The 27,942-nt window shown below is 39.2% G+C and overlaps 2 protein-coding genes across 5 annotated transcripts in view; one reads left to right on the forward strand and one right to left on the reverse strand.

Annotated features, from left to right (window-relative positions):
- VASH2 (vasohibin 2) overlaps positions 1–10,746 on the forward strand; it is a 38,489-nt gene extending 27,743 nt beyond the window's left edge. The window contains exon 7 of the mRNA XM_022593417.3: positions 5,909–10,746. Coding sequence (XP_022449125.1) covers positions 5,909–5,981 — 73 coding nt within the window. The 3' untranslated portion in view covers positions 5,982–10,746. The remainder of the gene's footprint in view (positions 1–5,908) is intronic.
- Positions 1,538–27,942, reverse strand: ANGEL2 (angel homolog 2). 4 transcript variants are annotated; one of them, XR_016392853.1, is made up of 10 exons: positions 27,494–27,552; positions 25,175–25,500; positions 20,418–20,674; positions 19,113–19,182; positions 17,493–17,914; positions 16,468–16,594; positions 15,994–16,051; positions 13,765–13,928; positions 10,850–12,151; positions 1,538–9,934 (listed from the first exon to the last, which is right to left on the reverse strand). XR_016392853.1 is itself a non-coding variant. In XM_022593412.3 (9 exons), exons 1-9 carry the CDS (start codon positions 27,716–27,718, stop codon positions 12,000–12,002), a joined length of 1,635 nt encoding a protein of 544 aa, XP_022449120.1. In that variant the 5' UTR covers positions 27,719–27,942; the 3' UTR covers positions 10,182–11,999. The 4 variants fall into 4 exon arrangements, 3 of the variants coding, with proteins under 3 accessions (XP_022449120.1, XP_022449121.1, XP_022449122.1); XM_022593412.3 differs by lacking the exons at positions 1,538–9,934; positions 27,494–27,552 and adding an exon at positions 27,660–27,942 and having other exon boundaries at positions 10,182–12,151; XM_022593413.2 differs by lacking the exon at positions 1,538–9,934 and having other exon boundaries at positions 10,182–12,151; positions 27,393–27,617.

Here is a 27,942-nt window from a genome sequence, read left to right on the forward strand (position 1 = left end):
CTGAGCTGCCATCTGTCTTGGTAGCCCCAAGACTTGCAAGGTGCTGCTTAATAAATTCTTGTGAATGAGTGGGTAGCAAGCAAGTTCCAGGAGCCCTGCTGTCCGGCTGCCACTCAGGCCCTCTGACCCATCCTACCCAGTGACAGCTTGGGGGCTGGGGAGTTGGGATGTGAGCAGAGGAGATGCCCCAGACACAGCCCTTAGTCGGAGGGACAGAAAGGGGACTGGGTGGTTTTAGGGAAAACGCCGTCGGCTTTTCCTCCACTTACTGCCTCTTTCCCGAAAGCCAGTGTCACACAGACGCACGCCAACTCATTCAGCCCCAGGATATGATGTTGTCCCCGCTTCTGTCCCCAACGTGCTGCCATCACTTTCTGGTTCTGATGCTTCTTGGCGGCTTCAACACCAACATCCAATCTAGTCGAGCTCTTCCTCGGCCCTGAGGAAGACACGATGTGCCACCTGGAGACGGTTCACTCTGCCCGGACTGTCAGGGTGTAGTTAGCGAACACTAGGGGGTGTGGTGAATAGCAGTGGCACGTCTCACAGAATACCTTCTCCGTGGAACAGCTGCCCTGTCCTCCCCAGCCCACCTCCCCCTCTGCACAGCTCCGCTGCGGCTGACTCCTGGGATGCAGGCCTGAGGGTGGGGCTGAGGGTGGACCTGGGACCAGGCCATCAAGCCGTCACCCTGGTTCACCCTGGATACAGTTGGGGCAGGGATTTTCCATTTGTGCTCGGAGAGGAGCGCCTCCTTTTCCATCCACAAAGTGCATCAAAGGAAACCTGAAGTCCCTACCCCGCTTCCCCTAAAGTAGAAGGTGCCCGAGAGCTTTCCAGAGGAGAATCCTTTGACTTCTTTTCCTTGTTTGGACTGGGGAGGGGTTTGGAGAAATATATTGTTCTAAAATAATAACCCTGGATCTGATGCGAGGTTCTGGGCAAGCGCAGACCCGGCTGAATCATTATCCTGGTGCTTGTGTTTCTTAAAAATAACCCCCCTTGCAACATTCTAATTATAGCCAGGGGAGTACTTGGAAGAGGCCTCTCCATACTCAATAGCTCCCCCAGCTCTGGCCCTGAGACGAGCTGGCAAGGACTGAACAGTATTTCTGGCTAGGTCCACGGGCAGGTGGCATGCTGTGATAACCCACTTCTGCCCTTCGCCAGGCCAGGAAATCGTAACCAGTGTTGCTGAGAAAGAAAAGGGTTTCACCTTACGGATGGGTCACCAGGAATCTCAGTTTAACTCATTTTCTGCCAGTGTTAACCTTTTTTTTCCCCCCTCTTCTGGATTCTGGGCTCTTGGGGGGAGGTGGGAGGGGTGGAGATATAGAGGAAGGAGACAGCTTAGTCCCTTTCCATTGGAAGCCCCCAAGCTGTCTGTCGTTGCAGAACCACATTCAGCTGTACAAGTAGGCAGGTTCCCCAAATAGCTTTTGGAGATAAGGTAAAGCCTCTCACAGAAAAAAAAAATTCTTCCTACTTGTTAATTCTTCGAATGGTGTCATGGTGGCTTGAATTCCTGGCTTAGGACTTTGTTAAAATAAAAATATCCCATGACAAACGTAACAGAATGAAGTCCTATCAGTCGTTTACACGTTAGTCAGAACTAGATAAAAATTTATCCAGAGGTACAGGTGCAACAGTGGGGATTCACAGATGAATTCACTTGATCCCTGCTCTGAAGTTGTTTGCAGTCTCTGAGGCAGGCACAAGGATTATGAGCCTTCGAGATTCTTTAGCAGATGTACAAAAGGAAACACCAGCGCATACAGAGCAAGGAGCAGTGTGCTGTGGGGAGAGGAAGTTGGAAAATACTGCAGGGGAGAAGTGGCATCTGGGTTGGTTCTTGAAAGGATGACAAGAAGACAAGCAGGAGGCATTCCAAAAGCCAAGGTGCACAGGCAGGAGTGGCCTGATGTCATCTTCAGATGCTTTGGGAGGATACTTTGCATGGGGATGGGGGTCAGTTTGCATCTTGGTCAGGCGCATGGGCTCTAGATTCTGGGGAAGAACTCTGGTTTCCACCACTTGCTAATAACCACACGACTTTGAGCAAGCTTCCTTTCAGTGCCTCCCTTTCTTCCTCTGTAAAATGGGTAGTAACACTGTCAGCGCCATAACGTTATGGTGAGAATGAATTCACCCATGTAAACTGCTTAGAACAATGCCTGGCCCAGAGTAAGTGCCTAATAAATAAAAGCTATTTATAACGGTGATTTCTCAGCACCTGGAAGGTGTGGGGAACTGGTGGACGTGATAAGGAAAGGTTTAGAAAAAGGAGGCCAAAGAGCCCCAAATTATTTATTTATTTATTTATTTTTGGTCACACTGCCACGGCTCATGGATCTTAGTTCCCTGACCAGGGATCAAACCCGGGCCCCTGGCAGTGAGAGCGCTGAGTCCTAACCCCTGGGATGCCAGGGAATTCCCACATAAGAGCCCCTCATTAAAGTGCATCTGTTTTCAAGGGTGCTGAGAGCAGAACACGGGCAAGGTAAAGGGAGAAATTTTCAGGGCACAGAAAGTTCGAAAAATATGAAAATTCTGTTCATCAGGGCTGAGGGGCTCCAAAAGGAGGAAGCCAGGAGAGTGGCCAAAAAGTGGCTTCTGAGGAGGTGGCAAGCGTGTGGTTTGTGCCTGTGGCCTGTTGCTGCAGTGACCCCAGGGAAGCCCTCGTTACAGGGCTGAGTGGGTAGGGTTTGTTCTCTCCTTGACCTACCCTGTCGCCTGTCCTGCCACTGACTTTCCAGCAGGTGCTGTTGGTGAGAGGACCGAGGGAGAGAAAATAGGTCAGTGCAGATTTATCCCAACACCTGAGAAATGATATGAAGCTAGGGTCTTACTAGCATTATTCTCATATAGGAAGGGCAGCACCTTTAGAGTCTCAGGAGGAGGAGAGGTGTGACTTGGTGTTGAGGAAGATGCCAGGCCAGGAAGAAAGCATGTGCGAGAAAGGTTCGGAAACTGGGGTGAGCTAATTGGTAGGTGCTGCGAGGACTGTGGAGCAAGGGATTCTCTTGTTAAGCACAAGGGATTGCTAAACTTTCAGAGGCAACGGAGATCTAAAGAGCGGCCATGGTGGAAAATTATTTCAATTGCTATAGGGAATGATCCTTATTGAATCCTTTTCTAAAGCAAGGAATGCACATGGGTACTTCAAGCTTATCCTTTGGACAGTGAATTTTTAAAAAAAAATAAATTAATTTTATTTATTTATTTTTGGCTGCATTGGGTCTTTGTTGCTGCGTGTGGGCTTTTCTCTAGTTGCGGCGAGCGGGGGCTACTCTTTGTTGCAGCGCGCGGGCTTCTCACTGCACTGGCTTCTCTTGTTGTGGAGCACGGGCTCTAGGCGCGTGGGCTTCAGTAGTTGCAGCACGTGGGTTCAGTAGTTGTGGCTTGCGGTCTCTAGAGCACAGGCTCGGCAGTTCTGGCGCATGGGCTTAGCTGCTCCACGGCATATGGGATCTTCCCGGACCAGGGCTTGAACCCGTGTCCCCCGCATTCGCAGGCGGATTCTTAACCACTGCGCCACCAGGGAAGCCCGGCCAGTGGATTTTTGACTACTGAATTTTCTAAAAGTGGGGCACCCTGCGGAGGGGGGAGTAATTTACCTTTCTAACCACATTTGCCTTAGGCTGATGCTAACTTAAGGGGAGTCCACTTGAGGGAGAAAGTCTCATATTAGCTCTTTGTAAAGACAGCACCACGCCAGGCAAGGAGACAAAACAGACTTCTATCAGGCTTTATGACAAAATGAACAAGATATTGATACATATGGACTGTGAACCTGGCTTGTCTGCAAAAACCCTAGTTCTCCCCACATTAGTTGGCCAAGGACTAGGGCAGAAATACAAGTTTAAGTTTGAATCCTCAAGCAAAAGTGTGCTCCCTTTAGCCGTCAACTCAAGAATGGCTCTTGCAGTTGTCCCTGGGAGCCACTCTACCAGGCCTGAGGCAGTGGCTCTGTTTATAGGGAATGGCTAATCTCTAGGGCATGTATGCGCTGGAGGACACCATTGCCCTGAAGGTCAGAAGCCTTAGGCTTTTTGATACAATGAAGGGTGTAGGCAAGGAGGTATTGGGATTTCTACCCACAGTCGACCATATTTATCAGCATCATCTGTGTATCCTGGGCACCATGAGAAGATACACAAAAGAATGAGAGGCATGATTCCTGACCAATCAAGCAGGGCACGTGGTCCAGCTGAGAAGTAAGCCCCGTGCAACGGAGACAAGAAAGGTTCCAAGTTATTTTAGTAGTGCTAAGTAGCAGGTCAGGGAAGGTTTCTGTACCACTTTGGATAATCTAGTTTCAGAGGGGATGATCATAGACTGCTAATGACTGTTCAGAAATGGGACATGTCTGAAAACAAGAAAGGGAGGGAGAGAGGGAGGAAGAGGGGAGAGAGGGAGGGCCAAGGAGAGAGAGAATGAGAATGAGAACGTGAGGGGTGGTAGAATTTGTTGCTGAAACTAAGCCTGGTGTCCTTTATCGAGCAGCACCCTAAGTAAAAGCTAGCTGTTGATTTCTCGTTCTAGCAACACTGAATGACTTGGACCACATTCATGCCAAGGGAAAAACAAATTTACAGCTAGGAAATCTTTCAAAGGTATAAACCAAGAAACTTTTAAACAATTATATTTTCATTTTGGTCTCTCTCTTCTTTTTTTCACACTTAAAGACAAGGTTCAAGTGTAACCTAAAAATAAATGTCTTTGATCTTCTTGTAAAAACGTGAAACTTTTCAATTAGAACCCAGACATACTGGTTTACAATCTGGGTTATGTCTTACCAAAGAAGGTGAGGAGGAGGCTCTTTTTTTTTTTTTTTTTTTTAAGGAATTTTGCCTTTTAAAAAATTTAATTATTTTTGCTGTGTTGGGTCTCCGTTTCTGTGCGAGGGCTTTCCCTAGTTATGGCGAGCGGGGGCCACTCCTCATTGCGGTGCGCGGGCCTCTCACTGTCGCGGCCTCTCTTGTTGCGGAGCACAGGCTCCAGACGCGCAGGCTCAGTAGTTGTGGCACACGGGCATAGTTGCTCCATGGCATGTGGGATCTTCCCAGACCGGGGCACGAACCCGTGTCCCCTGCATTGGCAGGCAGATTCTCAACCACTGCGCCACCAAGGAAGCCCCGAGGCTCATTTTAAAAATGGAAAAAATTGTGAGATAAATCATGAGAACACTTAGGTATGATTTTATATTGGGAAGTCACCTAGGAAGTATCTTTAATGAAGACAGATGATGTGCTACTGAATGATTTCTTTCCCCACCTTGAAGTACTTTCTTACGACTTCCTATAAATGCTTGGGTGTACTGTCATATTGGAAAGTGCTTGAGAAAATGTATTTAGGGAAGAGAGGCGATTTGCCACTGAATGATTTTCCACATTGACCTGCTTTTACAGATGAATTCTAAAAGATTCATCCTGATTTTATACCCTCAAGCCTGGAATGAATAGTGACTGAGAACCTTCACAAGAACCTGAGTCACCTGAGACATCTTGTAGGTGCTGGGCTTCCCCAGGGCACCGACACGAGGAGGCCAAGGTTTCTAGGAGAATTTGGTTCAGATGTTCAGTTCTACTGTAGTCAAACGTTTTTAGACCCTTGCAAGGTTTACAGAAACTAGGTTTCAGAAGTTAGTGTGACCAAGTTCAGGCTTAAAGTTGAACAAACTCATTGAGCAACCTGTAAATTTTTTCTGAACTCTACACTGAAAGCCTGTTAAAAGGTTCCTTAAAACCTATAAAGGTGGACTTGAGAAACAAGAGGTGGAGTTGGGAGCTAAGGCTGGTGTGTGTGTGTAGGGGGGGCAAATACCAAAAGGGTAGAGGTCCCTGACAATACTGAATGATCTTTCTGTCCCTTCCCCTCTCGCCTACCGTCTTTCTTTTACCCTTAGGCCTGCACTGCCTGAAAAGAAGGTGGCTGATCTCAGCACTCTGAATGAAGTGGGCTATCAGATCCGAATTTAGGCCAGCAATACAGCCAGCAACAGGGCTTCTATGGTGCTTCTTTCTGCACTTTACCCAGCATCTTCAGGAGGAACTGCAACTATTTATTAAGAACTTGTGAATTTTATTTGTAAGGGTTCACTTGGAATAGACTCTGAGTGGGTGGTAACAACGAACTTTAAAAAAATTCACGAAGGGACAACCATGAAAAGGCTAAGTAATAAATCCCACTGCGGTCAGACTGTCTCCCTCACTCCAGAGAGAAAGGATAAGACCATAACTGTAGTTTTATATTTTCCCATTTACCTACATTCTTTTACTTGTTTTAAACAGCAGTAGTAAATGTTCATGAAACCCTCCCTCCCACTTTTGATATAGTAAGGTAAACTCAATCAGTATTAATGTCTTTTTCAGCAATAACAGCGGCAAAGATTGGTGGGGTCTTTTTGTAAGCAGTCAATATTACCTCAGCATCTTGACATCAGATATGCAAATTTAATGGTGTTTTGTTTTTTTATATTCTATTTGTATTGTTTCCCCAATATTTTCCATGGGGATCTCCACAAGGTCTGGAATTTTTTTCCTGGTGCACACATGCGATGAAACTTAAGGTATTATATATGCAAGTGTTTTACTAGAAAAGCACTGAAATTCTTCTGGCAATACGGGAAACCATTTTCAGGACCTTGGAGTTACTTCTTTCTTAAATCTTTCTTAAAGCATTCACTGACAGCAGTTTTTGTTCTTTCAAAACAAAAGAAAAGCACGTTCAGAAGCTAGTCTATGTTCTGTCACTAACATTTAAACTTTGCAGAGTCCAGCAAAAAGCACACAGGGTCATGAGCTGTTACACAAATTTAGCAGTATTGCAATTACCTCTGACAGTAACACACTCAAAGGCACAGGCCAGGAGTGAATCAGTAGGTCTTGAGAACCAGCTAACCTTGCGGATCCCATTTCACCTGATTCCGAAACTCTAAGTCAGGCCTCGATTGTGAAGGACTCACTGTTGTTAGAGATGTGTTCTGATGTCTTATATTAAGACCAAATACAACACGATGTGATTATTTTCCAGTACCTTGCTTTTAGGTACCACTTCAGGATGCTTAGCAACTGGTATTGGAGAATACAGTGAATTAGAGAAGCAGAACCTTAGTTTTAATGGAAAAGTCTTCAGGTACAGGGTTACACCTTATAGTGTGATTTAGTCCACGGAGCACAGTATGAATATCCGGCCTGCATATGGTAGTTACAGTGTAACTTCTGGCTGCAGACCACACCGAATAACTCTAACAGCATACCAAGTCTGTATGTTATCAAGAGTACAGCTTCCGTTTCATTTGTTTGATCTTAGCAACCATGCCAACTCATGAGACCAAAAGGCATATTTAAGTGAAGTCTGCTAGTCAACAACAAAAGTGTTATTTCAGTCTCAGTGCTTACCCCTCTGGTTTTCTTTGACTGAAGCGTGCATCTCAGTTAGATTAAAATACAGCATAAGTTAAAAATTCGGAACTTAACCACTTTCCTCAAGAATAGTACTATCAGTTAGCAGAATTTAAAATGAGTTATCCTTAATCTTCACAAGATGAACCCATTTGCAGCCTCATGGCCACTTGTATTTGGATGTTTGCAGTCGCCAGTGAATCGTTTCATTCTCATTCTAAAACAATACTGACCTAGCTCTCTCTCTAGATGGAATACCATCATGTTTATCAATCTGAAAATACTATATCCAATAAGTAGACTACTTATAACATTGCAATCATTCTAAGAGCTTGGAATAGGATTTTCCAAGTATTAAGTACTGTCCAATCTAAAATATGGAATGTCAAGAGTTGCAGAGCCTCTTGTTTCCCACAGAAAAGGGGAAAGGAATAGGAATACAACCTGTTTCTAATACGCTGATGTATAAGCCTTAAAACTGCCAACTGGCTTGATGATTCAATTAGTAACCTGATTTATTCCACACTCATTTCTTGATTTTAAGATTCATTTCCCCAGAGCAAGAGTTAGTCACAGAAACATGAAAATTTATTTAAAATGTTCTTGGTTGTTATTCTATTTTTATTGCCTATGGAGTATGTTAATTTCTAAAAGATATGAGAAAGGCAACAAACTCCTACATTCTAGTGAAGTAATTTAATTGATAAGGCAAGAAAAAAAAAAGACATGATTTACCCCCTAGAACTGATTTTAAAACTGGCTATAATTCAAAAGATAAAAAACAAAACTATGAAGTGATCTGAAATCTAGTTTTTAAAGTTATTAACGCAAGAGAAATTTTATGCTTAAGCCATTATGGCAATACATGCAAAGTTTAAATGAATGACAGAAAGTTTGATTCTAGACTACATGTTGTGCTGTTTTGAGTACACTTTATTTCAGAAAGTGGTATTTAGTGTTTTCTATACACTCTGAAATCATGAGCATTTCACTTTTTCTAAGTCAATTATTTCATAAGGATTTTATTAATAGAAATTGGTAAATAGAACTTTGGAAATCTTAATTCAGTATTCTTACTATACCCGAGGCTTTTGTAAGCTATAGTTTTATGTACAACCTTGTACAGTTTTTTTGACATGCAATTCAGAATCTTGTTTATTCTTTGGACTTTGTTCTGGCCAACACATTTTTTTAAAATCTTTTAAGAAAAACTGTGATTGTTTTAGTGGGTATTTTTCTAAGTAAATGAAAACTTGTATAATGGTATTTTAGAGAATGCCAGGTAAGTGCATGTTTCAAGTTAATGTTTTTCTCATCACTTGTATGTTTATACACAGCATGGGACTTTAATAAAACCATCCTGGAAACTCAAGGATTGTTTTCCTTCTAAAAATATAAATGGTGTGATTTTTTTCTTATTCCTCTTATTACATACTTGTCCTAGTAAACTAATTTATCACTCTCTCACCCTTGTTGTCATCCACAATTTTCAGACTCTGTGTTAAACATCACTCTATTTTGGTGTATCTTAATTCACTTATATTTTGGTATCACCCTAAGTAATAAAGGCTGAAAAGGGTAATGAAACAATTTAGAAGAGGCAACAAGTCAGTTACACAGCTTAGTACATCTACCACAAAATCTTCAGGCACAGATGTACTAGTACAATAATATATTAGGTAACTTACAGGGAAAAAGTGCAAATGACTTGACGTGAATGTTTCTCCAACCCCTTGAATCCTCTGGATCTTAGTTTTTTTATGAAAGCAAAGGGTTAAAAGCAGACAGTTGCTAAACTCCAAAAAAGATGATTTCAAACACGCATACTGATAGCAAAGGCTACATACAGTAAAGCCAAAATTTCATTACTCCATAATATATCCCTTTCCATTTAAAACTTAAATAGCATAGGGAATTCCCTGGAGGTCCAGGGGTTAGGACTCTGCTTTCACTGCCATGGCCCAGGTTCAATCCCTGGTCAGGGAACTAAGATCCCACAAGTCGCAGGGTGCAGCCAAAAAAACAAACAAACAAAAAACCACGCACACACACACTTGGATAGCATAGCGCTTGAGACTGGCAGATTTGGTTTCAGCAATTAACCAAATTTAAATTAATTTAATTTTGGCAGATAAATACAAGGATCCAACAGAGTTATTAACTCTTTGGACCAAAAAAAGTAAAGAAAATGGACGTTAATTTTAGTGGAGCTTTTTTTTTTTTATGAATTTATTTTTGGCTGCACTGGGTCTTCATTGCTGTGCACAGGCTTTCTCCAGTTGCAGCAAGTGGGGGCTACTCTTCGTTGCAGTGCGCAGGCTTCTCACTGCAGTGGCTTCTCGTTGCGGGCACGGGCTCTAGGCGCACAGGCTTCAGTAGTTGTGGCTTGCATGCTCAGTAGTTGTGGCACACAGGCTTAGGTGCTCCGTGGCATGTATGTTCTTCCCGGACCAGGGACTGAACCCATGTCGCCTGCATTGGCAGGTGGATTCTTAACCACTGCACCACCAGAGAAGTCCCTAGTGGAGCTTTAAAAAGCTATGATGTTACATGGACCCTTTGGCCTCCAGTACACAAAATAATACTTCATTCTATAAGCTAAAGTAGAAAGCAATTTTATGGATTAACTCTATTGAAGTGAAGCGCATGAAAAGGGCCTAAAATCACAATATATTAATCAGGATACAAAAAATTAAGTTTTCATAGAGGTTTTCAGGGATGTTTATCAACAATACCTATATATAAAGTTAGTTAATAAATTCACACAACACAAAGTAGTAATCAATGAATCTTCATTTTTCTTTCCCCAATACTAAAAGGGGATAAATATACTATGTGCTGTTATTATTTGATGATGACAATATCTGCTAATTAGAACATACAATTTTCTGAAAACTTACTACGAAATGAAAAATCCTAGAACTATAGTTAATACTGTGAGAGAAAGACATTAAACAGTTAAAAGTACTTGCTTATCGCTATAATTTTTACTAGGCAAATCCTTGTAACCCACATGCCTTTTGGGGGTATTTATCTGGTTTACTTTTTAAAAACTGTAGTAAATAGTAGAAAAACTTTTAAAGTCCAAGACTATAAAGTAGCTGCTGCTTTCTAATTTAAGATGAAGTATTCTATTAAGAAAACCCACTGTAAAAAAAACCCACTGTAAAACCCACTGTATAATTCAGTATAAAATTACTTAGTAAAAATGTACATAATTCTTTGATCCCAATGTCTAAAAAAGGAAATTTTCAATTATGTTTAAAAATTTTTGATTCAAACACTTATACAGAGCCACTTATACAGGATATTTTAGGCCTGCTCTTCACCACTTTATAAAAAAAATCAGCATCATCTCACACTGCTGCATCATGATAAAACATTTTAGAAACAAAACAACAGTTAAACCACAACAAAACAAAACAGTTAAAGTTACTACTTACGAGCATTAGGTCTCCAAGTTGATATCTCTCTAGAGTTTTGCTGGCTTCCTCTTATTTCTAAGGCAAAATAAAAATAACCTTATAGCTGCCACTTTGTTCCAAATATAAGTTTCCTAATAAAATAAATTTCTACAGGATTAGTTAAGTAAAATAAAATATCTTTCCCAATCCAGAGATCTTTTCTTGAAACTGAATATTAAAAAAAAAAAAAATTACTAGGGAAACACAAGGCATAACCCCAATCTCTGCCTCTCCTAGGTTCCTGCAATGGTCTATGACAGGATGGAAAGTGGGCTTGTGTAAAGCACTTCATCCTACTAGTTATGGTGACCTATATTTCCCCAATAAAATGCAGGCATATTACATGGCTCAGGATAGTAAGAAGATGGATTAAGCAATCTGTACAATTTTGGAAAGCATTACTGAGCCCCCTCAAAAACAAACTACAATGGTTGGCTGGACACTTGTGAACCCGATGATTTCTGAGATGAACTACTTAGGACTCAACAAACATATGATCCTCATGATGAAATTGGGCCTCTGCAAGGGAAATGAGCTGTGGTTTGTAAGAACTCAAAGATATTTTGGATCCACTGTAAAGCTTGCCAAAAACATGAAATTCTTTACTAAGAGGACTAAAGAAACTGCACTATATTTAAAAATCACTGTCAATTTTACTGGAATTTATAATAAATATTTACAACTCTTTTACAATAAAGAGTGTTTAGATCTCACTTGTCAGGAAAATATTTTTTCATTATCAAAAAAAAATTGTTGTAAACTTGTTTCTTCTGCTACCTGTTTCAAGCATTTAACATAACCTCTTCAGAAATTCCATAGCGTAAAAATAAGTAACATGCAAACTCTTAAGAACAACTTTACATTCTTTGAAAAAGAACATAAATGGGAAAGCACAGTATATATGTAATCAAAGAAGAGTAAGGGGCTTCCCAGGTGGCGCAGTGGTTGAGAGTCCACCTGCCGATGCAGGGGACATGGGTTCGTGCCCCGGGAAGAGCCCACATGCCGTGGAGCGGCTAGGCCCGTGAGCCATGGCCGCTGGCCTGCGCGTCTGGAGCCTGTGCTCTGCAACGGGAGATGCCACAACAGTGAGAGGCCCGCGTACCGAAAAAAAAAAAAAAAAAAAAAGTCAGAGCTCAAGTCTGAATTTAGCCAATAAAGGCAGATGATCCGAAGAGTTATTTTCGTTTGGAAGTCCATTAACAGTCCATAAGTCTTGTTCTGTAAGAAGTGACAGTCTAGCTAGAAGTTTCAAGCCACCAACCAAAGCAACTTCGGCTCCTATATTAAAGAAACATATACATATTTAGTGAAACAACAGGTTACTGTAAATCATACAAATCTTTTTTTTCTTTTAAAACAACAATGATATATAGCTTGACACCCTTCTGGAAGTCTAATATGAAACAGTTTTTAGAATATGGTTAAATTTTTATTGCGCTATAACCTAATTATAATTCTCTAACAAACAGAAGTTTCAGATGCTTATTTTTTTCTATTTCAGATTTTTTTTCCATTTCAACTTCTGCAAATAATCTTTAGAAGAAAATATCAATGCGACACATAAGATGTTAAGAATAATTTGAGATTGACAACTACCTAAGAAATTCACCCATCAACCTTTCTGTAGTTGTATAAAATCAGACAGACCAAGCCACATCTGAGTAGGACGTTTATGAGGTGACTGCAGAATAAATTAGTATAGTTTGGTCCCAGACACTCAGTACCCATGGAAATAAGAGTAAAAGAGGATGTGCTCTTAATGTTAACAGTAGCGATGCTGGTCCATGGCACACTTCTGCCACCTAGTGAGTGTTCTTCAGTATTACAACTACCAGAACCTTATTACAAATTCAAAGCAAGCTTATTTTGCAGAGTTGATCTAGCAGAGAGGAGTAAACCACCTCCTGAATGTTACTAGTAAGGTTATCCTTGTGAAGGAGAAAACAAACAAACAGATGGGGAAAGAAAAGTAGCACTGAAAAAAGAAAAAGGAAAAGAAAAAAGGGGAAAATCAGGAAAAACAAAATAGCTGTCCACATTTAGGATTTTCAGTTTTCTGAATATATTTTTGACTTCCAGTTACTTTAAATGGCACTTTCTTCTCCATGTTAAGTCCTTTGATTAGTATTTAAAATCTTGGGCTTCCCTGGTGGCGCAGTGGTTGAGAGTCCGCCTGCCGATGCAGGGGACACGGGTTCGTGCCCCAGTCCGGGAAGATCCCACATGCCACGGAGCGGCTAGGCCCGTGAGCCATGGCCGCTGAGCCTGCGCGTCCGGAGCCTGTGCTCCGCAATGGGAGATGCCGCAACAGTGAGGCCCGTGTACCCCCCCCCAAAAAAAAAAATCTTGTTTTCATTGAATCATACAAGGAAGAGTGTGTTATCACCTTTGCTTTTTGAAAACACATATATTATAGACTTCTCTTTCCAGGAAGAACCAATATTCCAGGCTCAACATGACAAAACTGTCAATTGTTGGCAGTACAAGCAAGGCCCTACAATGAAGGCAACATACTTCAGTAAAATTTAAGTACAAAACTGTATGATGTTGCTGTCACAAGAAAAACATAAATGTATGGAGAGTGAAACCAAAGGGCAATATGAAAGATCTGTACTCTACCTCAGAAGCCGACTGGGACTGGAGGGTAGAGCTGTGGATACAATTCTTGGGTAATAATTTGCTTTGAGGTGTTCCACTGCCTCCAACTTTTGCAGGTGATAAACTGATTTACTCAAATATATCACCAATCTGCCAAATATATTACCAATTTAAAAATATTTTTAATTTCTAAATCTAAACATATAGATGTTTAGCTAGCTTTCTCAACTTTAGCCCTGAAGTTTTAGTTACTGTGTTCTCAAGCAGAATTTAAGATTACATGCATTCTTTACCTGGCTGCCCAGCAACACCTTCCTTTTCAGCAGAATAGAAAATATAATCCACAGTTATGGCACTTCGGGAATGACAGGTGGTCACTTCTGGAATTCCAGTGTCAGGAAAATAATGTGAATAAACAGATGACAAGCTGAAATGGTGCTGTAACTTTGAAGATAATCTAAATTGAAAAGAAAAATTATTTAGCATCAAGTTCTTCATGATTTTTATAATTCCTCCTATTTAAACCACTTTTTCACTTAATTTCCAGACAAAACCAGACATTAGGACAATCTTTATTTAAATAGACCATATCACAATTTTGTATTCCTTTATTCATGCAGTGATATCCAAAACCCATTAACAGAGCTGTGATACATGGGGTGGGGTGCGAGTGGGGAGCTCAATACTTAACCGAATAATGTGACTTTTAAAATTATAACATATTTGAGAAACTTCACTTGCGAATGAACACATATTCTTAAACAATTTATAAGTTTTTTGTTGTTTTTAAGAAGGAAAATTAAAGTGGCCTTTAGGAATGCTATTTAGAACTAATAGACTTCTGATGTCAGAGGGTTTATATTTTACCATGACTGTTCTTGGTATGGTATATGAGATAATTTTGTACTGCATCTTTTTTTTTTTTTTGGCTGCACTGCACGGCTTGTGGGATCTTAGTTCCCTGACCAGGGATTGAACCTGGGCCCTCTGAGAGCATGTAGTCCTAACCACTGGACCGCCAGGGAATTCCCTCATACTGTATCTTAAAACAGCTTCTATAATGGTTTACATTTACCCCACACTACAAATACACATAATGTTATGGGTAAAAGGTTTAAAAATCATTTCCTATTAACACATCATGAATTTTAAGGATCTTTTATGTCACAGAACAAAATTTTAAAAAAACTTTTTTTTTATTCACCCAACAAACATTTACCAAGCACGTACTAAGTCCCAGGCACTATCTCGTCTTATGCGCTGAGAATACACAAATAAAGATGTTGCTCTGCTTTTAAAGAGCTCATATGTCAATAAGCAAAGGTAATTGCTTCAAGATGCTCTACTTCCAAGTTTTAGCAACTTTTTATGTCTAAGGACTTATATTTACAATATTTTTAAATGTAAAATAGGTCTCCTGCAAACTGTTATCTTACTACCAACATTTCAGTTTACAGATAAAAGCTATGCGTATACACACACTGTATTTATATAGATACTTAAAAGTATCTTTTCTTATACCCCATTTTGTTATAAAAAGATTTTAGAATTACTCAAAACTAAGTAGTTGTTAGTAAGAGTAACCTTTTTATTAATCTTACTCAGGGAAGTTTTTACTTTGAAAGTTTTAATCACAGATTTTTATATATTCTTTTTCAAAAATTCAAAAAAATTGCTTTCTTACTAATTCTTATATATGAGATATTTTCCCAAAACAAGATATACAAAATAAAATAAGACTGAGGAGAAAGCAGATAAAAAGAATGAGAAAATTTAAATGTTAAACGAAAGTCAAAGCTATAAAAGAGCACAATATGAAACAATCAAGACATTTCAAGAATCTCTGAAGGGACAAGATTTAAGTCTCCATCCTGTTGTATTAATATACATCTGTTTCTCAACCACAGCCCTAAACATTCATGATTCTTTAATAAAAAGAAATCCAGGCATCTTCACCCAGCTACCTCTGATGACCTTTTCCTGTAGTTTAAGAGGTATGTATAAGTAATTGTCTTTTCTACAGACATATTCTTTTTTGGATCAATTCTCCTATAGATTTGTTTCAAGATCCAGTAAGTCAAAGGAGGCTAAAGGTCCTCTTGAAATCTGAAAGATATTTTTCTGTGATCTTGACCTTTGTTTAAATATGTAATAGCAATAAACTTCAAAGATAATAAATTTACTAGCCTGTTCAGGTTCAGGGACAAGCTGCTTCTATAAACAGCAGGGTTTAAGCACTTACTATTGTATGTCAAACACTGAGCTTTACATGCTTTGTCTCATCTAATCTTCACAACAACCTAAATTATAGATGAAGAAACTGAACCTTAGAGATGTTAAATTTCTTGCTCAAAAATCACAAGCTAAAAAGTAGCAAAGTCAAGGTTGGAACTCAGGTCTATTTGACTTAAGAGCCAGCATTCTTCACCAGCATAAAATATCATCAACTTCATTTTTCATCCAAGTGATTTCTTTATTCAACTAAAGTCAGCAAATGTCTGTTGTTGCTTTCCAAAACTCACTTTTCAGCTGTTACTAGGACCTCTGTTTTGTCCAGCTGTGTTTGTGTCAGATCACTGTCTGGAAGAACAAAGAGAAATATATTTATACTATCAATGTATTGTTTTGTTCTAGCTTGCCTTAGTATAGTCCTTTTACTCTAGGAACAATATTTAAGAAATATCTAGTTTAGATAGATGCCTAGTTAAATGGTTCATTCTGGTATCTATGTTTTGATGATCTCCAGAATTAGCAAAAATAAAACACAAACATTTCCAAAGCAACATGCAAGTAATTCACGCAAAGATAATTTTGGAAGCTGAATTTTAAAAAGGTAAATTTAGAGCTCTTTAAAAAAAGGAATAAGCAAACAACTATATGCTTTTATATATGAATATTCATCACTGAGATGTTATCCCTTAAAAAAATTTAGTTTTATGTCTTCAAATGGAACACTATTATCAAGAAGACTGCCAAAATGTATTGCAAACACTTACCTGTCTTTTCTACTTTTGGTACCTGCTGTACCTCATACACACAGTTCTGTGAGATACCTAGGTTTGGGGGCCAAATTGGAATAGATAAAATTCTTTGTCCCCGTGAAGACTGTTCCTGGCCAGATACCTAAACAAAATTTCAACAGGTATCTTAGGTGAATAGATTTTAAATAGTTTGTGTACTGAAAAGTTTATTTCTTAGATAAAAGGGAATCCAAGAATGGTAAATATTACCCTTTATTCATTACATTGATTATTTGTGCTTATAAAATCTTGTTCAAATAGAGTTCAGAAAGCACTTATTATTTACATGTAAATGGAAATCTTTTCCTATGCATGTTTTTGTCTAATTTGGAAATCTAAACGATCTATAGTTTTGGACTAATACTGCTCCTCCTTTTTTACTACCTGCAATATATTTCCTGCTACATAAAATACTAAGAGAGATCAACTCGTATAAAATTTTAAACTATCATTCAAAACTCAGTGGTGGAGAGTTTATTTTGGTTAAATATACCGAAGATGAAATAATCTAAAGTAAGCAAAAGAAAGTACAATTAAAATAAAAACATGGGATAAATTACACTCAGCTAAAGAATTAAAATATTTATCACTGTATAAAGGGAAGCTTATATAATAAATACTAAATTACTGTTTTGCCAACTATATTGGCCACATCCAGCATTCAAAATTCTATTCTGCCACCTTGTAAGTAGTTCCTTATTTATGCAGTACTCATGTCTGTTAATGCTTTCATTTTTCTTCTCCTCCCCCATTCTGAATTTTTTACTGCCTGTCAATTCCTCCAAGCAAAATGTTGCCACAAATAGATGGAAATTCAATAGGTGAAATTCACTCAAGTAAATATACTTACTTATCAGTAGCTGTAGCTCATCATCACAGGTTGGTAAAGTGAGGGTACTGACTCATCAAGGTTTTCAAATAGCCCTGTGATGACTACCCTCACTTTACAATGAAGAGAGAGACTAAGTCCACCTCCTAATAATGAGGAAGCAAGCACGTACCTTTCCTATGGCAAGTCCTTCATAATTCAATTTCCCTTCCTTTATAAAACTATACAGTGGAGAACCAGGAACAGAATTAAAGTCACCACACATAACAATGGGGCAGAAGCTGCCATCTTTCTGATGGGCAACACTGGAAATCTCTGCCAGAAGCATTGCCAGTTGGGTCAGTTTAATATCACCTCGCCTTGGGTTATACAACAGATGTGTGTTAGCCACACAGATCGCAGGGGAGGCAGCACTTGGGATTTTGGGCTGCAAGAGTAACACTAATCCAACATTGTCTCTGTCCAATAGAGGAACATCACGGCGGTAGAATTCCACTGGGTTCACTGATAAGAGGGAAAATTTGGAATGTTTGAAGCAAATGGCACAGCCATCAGGTTTCCTTCCTGTCCGCATCTTGTATTCACAGTGATAACCTAGAGGAAAGAAAAAAATTTTAAACAAAGGTGGCTGGTTTTTTATATATGTAAGTATTAGAAGAGCTGTGTTTTGCCACACACACAAAATTATATATATGACAAAACACAGTTCTCCTAATTTTTTGAACAATGTTTACCAAAGTGTATTCTGCAAAACATTAGTAATGTAGGATGTTAATAAGTGTTAGAATCAAAAAAGTCTGAGACTGGGTCAAATAGATTTTTTTACTGGCAGACTTCAGGGTTACATACGTGTACATTATCACCATTCTCATTTCCATCCTAACAAAAGTCAGAGTCATGACAAAGACAGTGAGGCCTTATAGTAATCTGCCCCCTCACCGCCCCCAACCCCATATCTCTCACCTTTTTGCCTCTAATTCTTCCCCGCTTGCTCCACTCCACACACAGCAGCTTCACTTGCCTTAAGGCACTCCAACTTCAGTGCCTTTCCTTTGCTATCTCCACTACCTGGAAAACTCTAGCCATGGCTTGTTCCTTCACCTCCTTTGTCTTTACTCAAATGTTACCTTCTCTGATCATTTTGTTTAAAACTGAAACCTGACCCATTTGCTTTTCTCCAGAAAACTACCATTACCTAAGGCACTATTTACTTGTTTGTTCAGTTTATTCTTGGCCTTTCTCCACTAGAATGTATGCTCCCCAAGGGCAGAGATTGTTGCCCGTTTTGCTCACTGCTGTATTCCCACTGCCTGGAACAGTGCATGGTGTACAGTAGGCACTCAAAAAATATCAATATTTGCTGCATGGATGAATGCGAAGTAGGCAGCATTTCTCAGACAACCTGTTTCTAGAGGTATTCACTCACCAAACAGATTTTCAGCTTCTATCCATTACACACTGTGGACACTGGTATTATATGATGAACTAGACACGATGGTCCCTGATCTCATGGAACTCAGAATCTTAGGGCTCTGGGAGTAGGCAAAGCAACTCCTGGAAAGGAAGCTATTAAGGGATTCTTGCATACCTTTCCATCCGAATTAAAATTATGTATTAACACAAAAGGTCCCATTTGATATACCTCAATCTTTTCCTGACCTTTTGAAATGCATATTAAGTTTTTTCAAAATTAAGATTTTAGGTCCAAATACACCACACATCTTTGTAATTAGCAAGTTATACTTTAACAACCCATTAAGTAAATCTGGCTAAAGTAAAAGTTACACTGTACCCAATGATTCCAAACTTGGCCTGATCTCTGTTCCATAATGATCTTCTTGCACTTCTTGCAAACAAAGTACCTTAAAAGAAAAAAAATGGCTTGAATTAAAACAAAATTATGCAAATATGAATTTTCTGGTGCTTTTGTCTTTAAAAATAGGTTTCTAAAATTCTAAAAACCTGATGAAAGCTGAAATAAAAAATTTTTTTTCCTGTAATGTATAGATCTATCAAATTAATGTCTCCAAATTTGATCAACCCCCAAAACCCTGACCTTTAATCACATGAAGCCCTCTTATTATCCAAAACTGGCATTTACCAAAGGAAATATTTATAATTTATATGTTGGAATATTTTTCCTGAATTTACATGTTCATTAGTACTAAATCCTTCTAGTCCTTTTTTTAAAAAAAATTATTTTATTTTATTTATTTTTGGCTGCACTGGGTCTTCACTGCTGCACGCAGACTTTTCTCTAGTTGTGTCAAGCAGGGGCTACTCTTCGTTGTGGTGCACGGGCTTATTGCTGTGGCTTCTTTTGTTGTGGAGCATGGGCTGTAGGTGGGCAGGCTTCAGTAGTTGTGGCACATGGGCTCAATAGTTGTGGCATGTGGGCTCAGTAGTTGTGACTCGTGGGCTCTAGAGCGCAGGCTCAGTAGTTGTGGCGCACGGGCTCTAGAGTGCAGGCTCAGTAGTTGTGGCCACGGGCTTAGTTGCTCTGCGGCATGTGGGATCTTCCCAGGCCAGGGCTCGAACCCGTGTCTCCTGCATTGGCAGGCGGATTCTTAATCCATTGGCAGGTGGATTCGCCACCAGGGAAGCCCCTAGTCCTTTCTTAAGAGATAATTTTTCGAATGCTATCATCTAAATAAATTTTTGCACGAATTATTTAAATTTTGAATCAAAGGAAATATTTACTGAATACTTAATATGGTGCCAGTCCCTGTCTCAAAACTGATCGATGCTTAAAACTTTTTGGATCTTATTTGAAACATTATATAATTATTTATATCAACAACCATTAGCAAGTTATTCCTCCAAAGTTATGATACCTTGTTAAAAACTGTTCCATCACTATATTTATATATTATTTATTTTTGGGCCACGCTGTGGCTTGTGGGATCTTAGTTCCCCGACCAGGCCCTTGGCAGTGAAAGTGCAGAGTCCTAACCACTGGACCGCCAGAGAGTTCCCTCATCACTATATTTAATGTCTTCCCTTCTTACCCTACAAACAAAAGGGATAAAACCATTTAGTTCAGAAATGAATCCAACTCTTCCTTATGTGAAGAATTTTGATGATATTTTGTACTTACATCTGCATCATAGTGTTTAATTTCTTTCAGAATATTGGGAAACCTAAAACTCCAGTGTAATACTGGCCGCTGGCAGTGTTTATAAAGGTGTGAATTGTCTTCCAATAAATCTTGAGAAAGTATATTATAGGACATCACTGAAAAGTCAAACTTGTTCTCACTGTCTTCACATATGGGGTCATCATTTTTGTCTCCTAGGATCTTCGTTTTTTCTTTATTATGGTTACATATATATTCCCAATCCCGTTTTATTGTGCCTGTTAAAATATATTAGATAAAATACAAAGAATTAATAAAAAACGGATATTTTTCCTGTATATAAGTATTTTCTTGCCTTTTAAACATTCCTATAGGCAATGAACAGAATGTTTTTCCCTAGGAAATGGCAGTGTAGTACTTAATAACTAGAAGTTGTCATCAAATTGACTACAAAGGCAGTAAAATGATACACTGACTGACCAAGAGGTACAAAACAGTTTAAAAGGGTCTAGCAAATCATTTTGGAGGCTGAGAGTGTGTGTTAATAAAACTGACTATATTGGGGTCACGGTTTCTCACTTCCCCATGGTTACGAAGTGGCTCTGCTGCAGACATGCTCAGCAACTTCATAACCATGATAATATATTTGTATGTCACAGCTGGCCTTTCAATAAGGTGATTTCACATTGTATTTTATCACCTATTAGTATGATAAGATCATCAAATGCTTAACTAAGTTCCAGAAACAATTCATCTGAGAAATCTGGTTTAGACATGAATGAAGGGTATATAATGACAATAAATGGAAGCAGTACTTACTGGAAGAATGCAAACAAAATAAGCAAAAGAAATATTTTTAATGCACACCAAAGCAAAAGTTAAATGTAACACAGCTACAGAATGCTAGTAAATGATGCCTGACTGACAAACCTAGCATGCAGCAACCAGGAATGTGTGATAGTTTATATTCTGCAAAGACACCATGTACCCTGATAAAGTGATGAGAAGAGGATCAAATAGCATGAGATTTTGCAATTATAGGCAGTCTTTGACTTAGAAATGCCTACTAAAAATAAATATATATATATGTGTATCACTATACAGACACACACCACTAAGTATATATGTTTATATATATGTATATATACACAGACACACACACACCCCCTTTGATCTTGTCTTCCTCACCCCACCATTAAAGAGGATACTCTTACTGCCATGGAAGCCATGAAAAAAAATGTGGAACATTTTAGAGAATCTATAAGCTTAAAAGAAGGGAAAAACAAGAAATGGGATGAACTTGGGAAACAAAAAGATTTGAAGATGGACTTTTGAGAATGATTAGATGATATGAAAAAGATCTGAGCCCTAAAATATCTCCCTTTTCCTGAAAGAAGGTTTTCACTTCACTGGATGACAATCCCTAAAATTTCACCAATTAAAAATTAAATTGAAGAAAAATATTTTATATATGGGGGAAAAAGACTAAAGGGAAACATACCACTGTTTTTAAGAGTAATGTCTCTGAGAGGAAGGATTGTGGTAGATTTTTCCAAATCTTCTACAATGACAGTATATTTACAGTCAGAATATCAAAACACTCTAGTGGGGAGGGGGAACTGGTTGAGGGCAGTCAAAAGGTACAAGCCTCCAGTTATAAGATGAATAAATACTAGGGATGTGATGTACAACATGATCAATGTAATGAGCACTGTGGCACGTTCTACAGGAAAACTGTTAAGAGAGTAAATCCTAAGCCTCCTCATCACAGGGAAGAATATTTCTTTACTTTTGTGTCTTTGTGGAATGACGAATGTTCACAAAACTTATTGTGATAATCATTTCATGATGTATGTAAGTCAAATCATTATGCTGTACAACTTAAGCTTATACAGGGCTGGTATGTCAATTATATCTCAATAAAACTGGAAGAAAAAAAGTGTCAGTACACTCTATAAAAATGCCAGTGAAGTAAAATTTTTAAAATATACTCTGGTAAGTTGACTTTAATCAGGTTTCTTCCCTCAAAATCTAAATGCTGATATCTGCTGCACTGAGGGAATAGGTATTTTGACCAGAGGACAGAAGAGGAAGGTAATTTTTATGAATAGTGAGGTCTGGGTGGAACAGGGGAGTTGGAATTATGATACCATGAAGGTACTAGGAGCCTGAGGAGAAAGGCTAAGAAAAAATGGTGGAAGGAAAGAAAACCAAACTAAACAAAGCATTCAACTATTACATAATTTAGCCTAGAGCTAAAGAGAAGGAAACTATCCCCTTCCTTATCCTTCACTGAAAATGGAGAATCCTACCCCTAAAGGCCACAACTAAAGCAAATTATACTGACTGCACACAACTACCCTGAGATTTATAACACAGCTTCTATGAGGAAAACAGAAATGATTCTTAAGAACTGATTATCTAGAAGACAATTCATTCATAAACTGGGGACTGTCTATGGTTTTAGCCACAAATCATTAAGTCTTTATATGTATACGAGATGGAAAGGGCTCTAGTCATACAAACAAAATGCAAGCTACCATCACAAACTTACAGCACTACCCTGATGGCACCACTGCATTAAAATATGAACGATGGAAGTCTAAAAAAATCATTCATACTTTCTTGTAGAATATGTATATATAAAGGCATATAAAAAGATTTGTATAGTCCTGGCAATTAAGAGTTTGTAACCAAGTCTTTTTGCAATTCCAGTTTTTAAATAACTGAGACCATCAGATTATCAAATTAATACAGTGGCTTTCAGACTTCTACAGCTTGTATACCACTTTGGCATTACTTTTCATGTCATGACCATCAGTCCCTGGTATGTTGGGACTGGAGCTGGGATGATGGGGTAAACACATTTTATCCTGACCACATTTGCTTTTAATAAACATACAGAAATGTATTTGAATGCTAGGGTTCCCTGGAAGACAGTTTGAAAACTACTGAGAGAGTGGATAGTCTCTGGCCTTCACATACTTCACAACACAAATTCACACTACAAAAGCTTATATACCTTCCATGTCAGGAGCAACAAGGTGATCACAGCAGAGAAGACAGATGAATCAAAGAAAGTAAGCAATAGGCCTGATCGGGTTTTTAGGGTGCCTAATTAAAAGGTCATAATTGTGTCACACAAATCCTTCAAATACCACTTTAAAGTGATAGGCAAGTTAGCAATGCTGTTCTCTTGATTGAAAAGTAGTATTAGTGAAATATCAGAAGTCACAAATATGGCTTAACGAAGAGCATTTTCCTTATTCACAATACCTAGGAAGAACGGACATATAAAGAGTCAGGTTGCAATCAAAGTTTATCAGTATGTAAATGTAATTCCCCATCCATTAAAGGGAAAACAACAACACCAGGATTTTCTGAGTACCTACTATGAAGCCAACAGTGTGTTAGGCACTTTGACATATCTCACTTCATGCCTCCACAGGCTTTCAAAGTAGGCATTATTTTACACTGGGAAACCAAGGAGCAGAGAGGTTCAGTGACCTGTCCAAACCCACACAATTAGTGGTGGAGCAGAATGAGAGCAGGGAGCGGTTCCTAAGCCCATGCTTGTGTCACTACACCACCGCTCCATCTGAGAGCACACCTGATTTATAACAAAAGGCTAAACAGAAGAGGAGTGTGTCGTCCTGATGAACAATGAATACGTGAATGAGAAGCTATCTCATGTCATCATACAGCCCTAGATTTATAAAGTATGCGTTGTCCTTAGGAACCTAATTTTAATGTCTCTAAATACACCTTTTAATCATTCAAACAAAGCTTTGTTTATAAACATATGTGGTGGTTAAGTGCTATACAAATAAATTTTCACTTTTGAGTGCTTAGAATTTCTACTTAAATGTGTAGTAGAAGTTCTACTTGAAAGAGCACTAACTAATCTAGCTCTGACTTCCAGGTGAGACACTGTGAATGCCATCCTTTGACAAACTTAGGTCAGCTTCCTACACTTTAACACTCACACAGCCTATTTTCGTATCTTCAGTAGGAATGATCTTCACTGCAAACCACAGCTCAGTAAGAAAGACAATTCCAAATTTACTTAGACAACTCATGTATACTTTGGAGGTAGGGCTTGGCTGGCAGCACAGAGAGCCTAGTGAATTGTTTAGAGTAAAAAGAATATGAGAAAAATAGAAATAATCAAGATATCTAGAAAAAAGTGTCTCAAAGTTGAATAAGATGTGGTTAAAAGATAAAACTTCCCACAGACTCTCGAGATTATGTCTACAGACCCCAGTATGAGAAATATAAATTTAATAAGCTAAAATCTGATTCTGTAAGAAAATAGCTTTCATTTATGATTGTTTCTATTTAAGGAAATTCTTTTGTCTTATATAATGAAGCTAACATTAAAAATGAAAACATGATTTTTTAAAATAGCTCTGTGGACTCCCAAGCATACATCCACCAATTTCTAAGAAGTCTAAGGACCTTTGTTTCAAAAACACTGAATTTGAAAATTATTCTTAAATTAAACTTAATGTTTTAATCTAGTCCTCCATTTGTCTTCCAACTTTAGTCTATATGTAGAGTCACTTCTATTTTTACTGCCAGAAATACACAATTGAAAATTTCTTTTTAAAAGTCTTAATTTTAAAAAAGAATTTCCTTTTTCATAACAGAAAACTACTGGCTAAAAATAAACACCAACACCTCTAAAACCTGCAGGTTTTCTTAAGGATTAAATATGAAAGTTTCAATTACTCTATGGCTTATGTCTATTTCTGCACCAAGATAAATGTCACCTTTACCTTGGTGTTTTCTTCGTTTTGATGAAGGCTCATCTCCCTCAGAGTTCATGATGTAACTAGAGAGATGAATCAAAGATGTCTGGCTCAGGTTGTCAGGTCTCCAGTTCCAGTACTGAAACTGAGTTCTAGACTCAAACAAACAAGGTGGTCTCCAATTTAGTGAAAAATGCCTACTACTGAAGTATGGGTAAGGAGCACGAGAATAATGTCCAGGCCACCTCATACAACTAGAAATATGTCTGTTCCAGCAACACCTTTGCAGATTCTCCCACGGTGCAGTCCAGTCTCTGCCGAGACTCTTCTGGTGATGGGGTAACATGGGGTATCTAAAAGAAATAAATACACTCCTTGAGGCACCACTTTTTGTTCAGCTGTAGCACACAAAATCTAAATGTTTCCTCAAGGGAAGGTAATGTCTAATATTTAAAATCTGACTTCTAAATCTGTGAAGGATGGGGGAAAAAGCAGCCATTACTTAACTACTAGTGGCAGTATCTCAATACTCTCCCTAAACAACTATGAATGGTATTCTAAACACTTAACATAGAATCCACCAACCTCCTGAAACACCAGATGCACTTCTAAAAGTCCACACAATTCAACTGTGTTGAATCAATCACCAAACTGTATTCAGAGTAGCTTTCTAGCAACTAATAAAACTCAATGGACAAATAAAATCCACAGCAAACATAATACTTAAATCAAATATAGAACACATAAGGTGACCACAATTAAAGTGAATCTCTCCAACCTGGGTTTGGAGTAAAAACATGCTTCTGAACATGTTTTTTATACCAAGGTTATATTTTCCAAACATCTTTATAGCTAACAAAAGCCTATCACTACTTCATAAAAGTACCTCTCTTGCTAATCAGTAGGTAGATAATTTATTGTTTCATGCTACTCCCTTTTTTTTTCTTTTAATTTAAAGCACGCTTCTCCTTGAGGGAAATGAAAGAGAATTACTTACTAGAAATTCACCAACACTCCAAACCCAACAGCATCAATTATCTGATACCAATTATATGATAGGTTATAGCATGAAAAATGTCTCCAAAGTAGTGTTATTATTATTTTGAATAGATATATCGCTCTCAGGCTCTCCTACGAAACAACGCAACTCAAGCACCACCTTCTTTCTACTACACTATTCTGGCAAAATGCTAGGATTCTGAGAAAAACTTCTATCCTTTCCTCCAGAATTCATTAAAGGTACATTTCCAAGATAGCGTCAATAATGTCCACTTTTATCACCAAAAGAATTTTGCTTAAATTGTATTTAACTGTTATTTGACTTTTATATGTTACATTTGTTTCATTTTAACAGCATTTAAATTTTTAACTGTTACATAAATTTATTGAGCAGTTTACACATTTTCAAACTGTTCTCTAAACTCAATGTAATTGTAAATCTTTAAAGACATGACAAGGGTAGTGTATCCTGCTTTGTGACAACTCTGAAAGCCATAGAGATTTGGGGCTTGCCCATACATTTTCTATCTTAATAAGCTACTGAAATATAATACTTGTACTACAAAACATTCTCTATATCTGTAGTTACTTATACAGACTTTTTTTTTTTTTCTCTTAAAATGATGAGCTCCTTCACGGCCAGAGCCTTCTTATTCATTTTAATCTGGGTCTCTTCCCAAGTGCCTAGCACAGTGCCTGACACACAGCTGGTACTCAGGAAACATTGTTGACGACTGTCAAGTCCCAAGCCTACAGGAGTTAAAACCACATCCCCATAACTTATGTAAAAACTAATAGAGTGCTGTGCTTCCCACGTGTGGTACACCAGTCGGTTTCGCGTGGTACACATTTAAACTTAAAATTTTTTAATATCTAAGTATCCATTTCAAAATGTATTAGGAAAAAAAATCAGTATACCAAACCCAAGATCTCACGGATACTGCTTAGGGAGACTCTAACGTGCACAGCACCTATTGAAGTGCTTTTTAAAAAAGTGAGTCAATTTCAAGAAAAATATCCATTAAGTAATATAGATGTGGAAAGAGAATTTGGTAATAATCGTAAAGGTTGGGATCCCAGTAACTAAAGTTCGAGAGGCACCAACACAACAACAAACCAGCCCCTCCCTGCAGACCGGCAGCTCCCGGAGGGGGCTGCAGGGTTGGGGAAGGAGGCCGGGGACCCGGAGGCTCAGGCTGGCTAGGAGGTTGGGTTGGGGGAAAAGGGTCGGAACTCTGAGGCCAACCTGGTCCGGAAAGCACGAACCCGGCCCATGGCCGACGCGCTCCGCGCCCGGGCCCTGGACCCCGTGGGCCGAGCGCCCCTCCGGCTGCGCGCCGGGTTTACCTATCCCTCGGGGTCTCCGGAGGTCCGTCCTGACTGTACCGCGGCCCGGGCCCTCTTCCTCGTCCAACCCCCAATCCCCACCCCGCCCCGCCCCGATTAACCCTGGCCGCCCGCCCCCAGGCCACCCGCCCCTCCCTCCTCCCTCCCGCCACCCAGCCCTACTGACCTGCCTCTCCCCACCACACAGCGGCCGTAGCCTCTCCTCACACAGCGCCACGCTTCCATTTTCCGCCTCTGCGAGCGTCCAATTCCCAGGCCCCGGGCTCAACCTCAACCGCTACAGCCGATTTGGCGGCGTAGAGCACCGAGGGCTCCCCATCACTAGGCGTCGGGCCTCTCCGCCAGGCTGCAAAGCATGCTGGGAGGTTCAGTATTGCCCGCCGCCAAGTCCCCATCTTGCGCCGCGTAAGTCACTGAGTTGCCTCTACGCCAAATTCTGTTCAAGAACC

The sequence above is a fragment of the Delphinapterus leucas genome, chromosome 1 (assembly GCF_059928025.1).
Source record: "Delphinapterus leucas isolate spDelLeu-1000000601 "Yukka" chromosome 1, BTC_Dleu_Yukka2, whole genome shotgun sequence".
In the NCBI taxonomy this organism is placed as follows: Eukaryota; Metazoa; Chordata; class Mammalia; order Artiodactyla; family Monodontidae; genus Delphinapterus; species Delphinapterus leucas.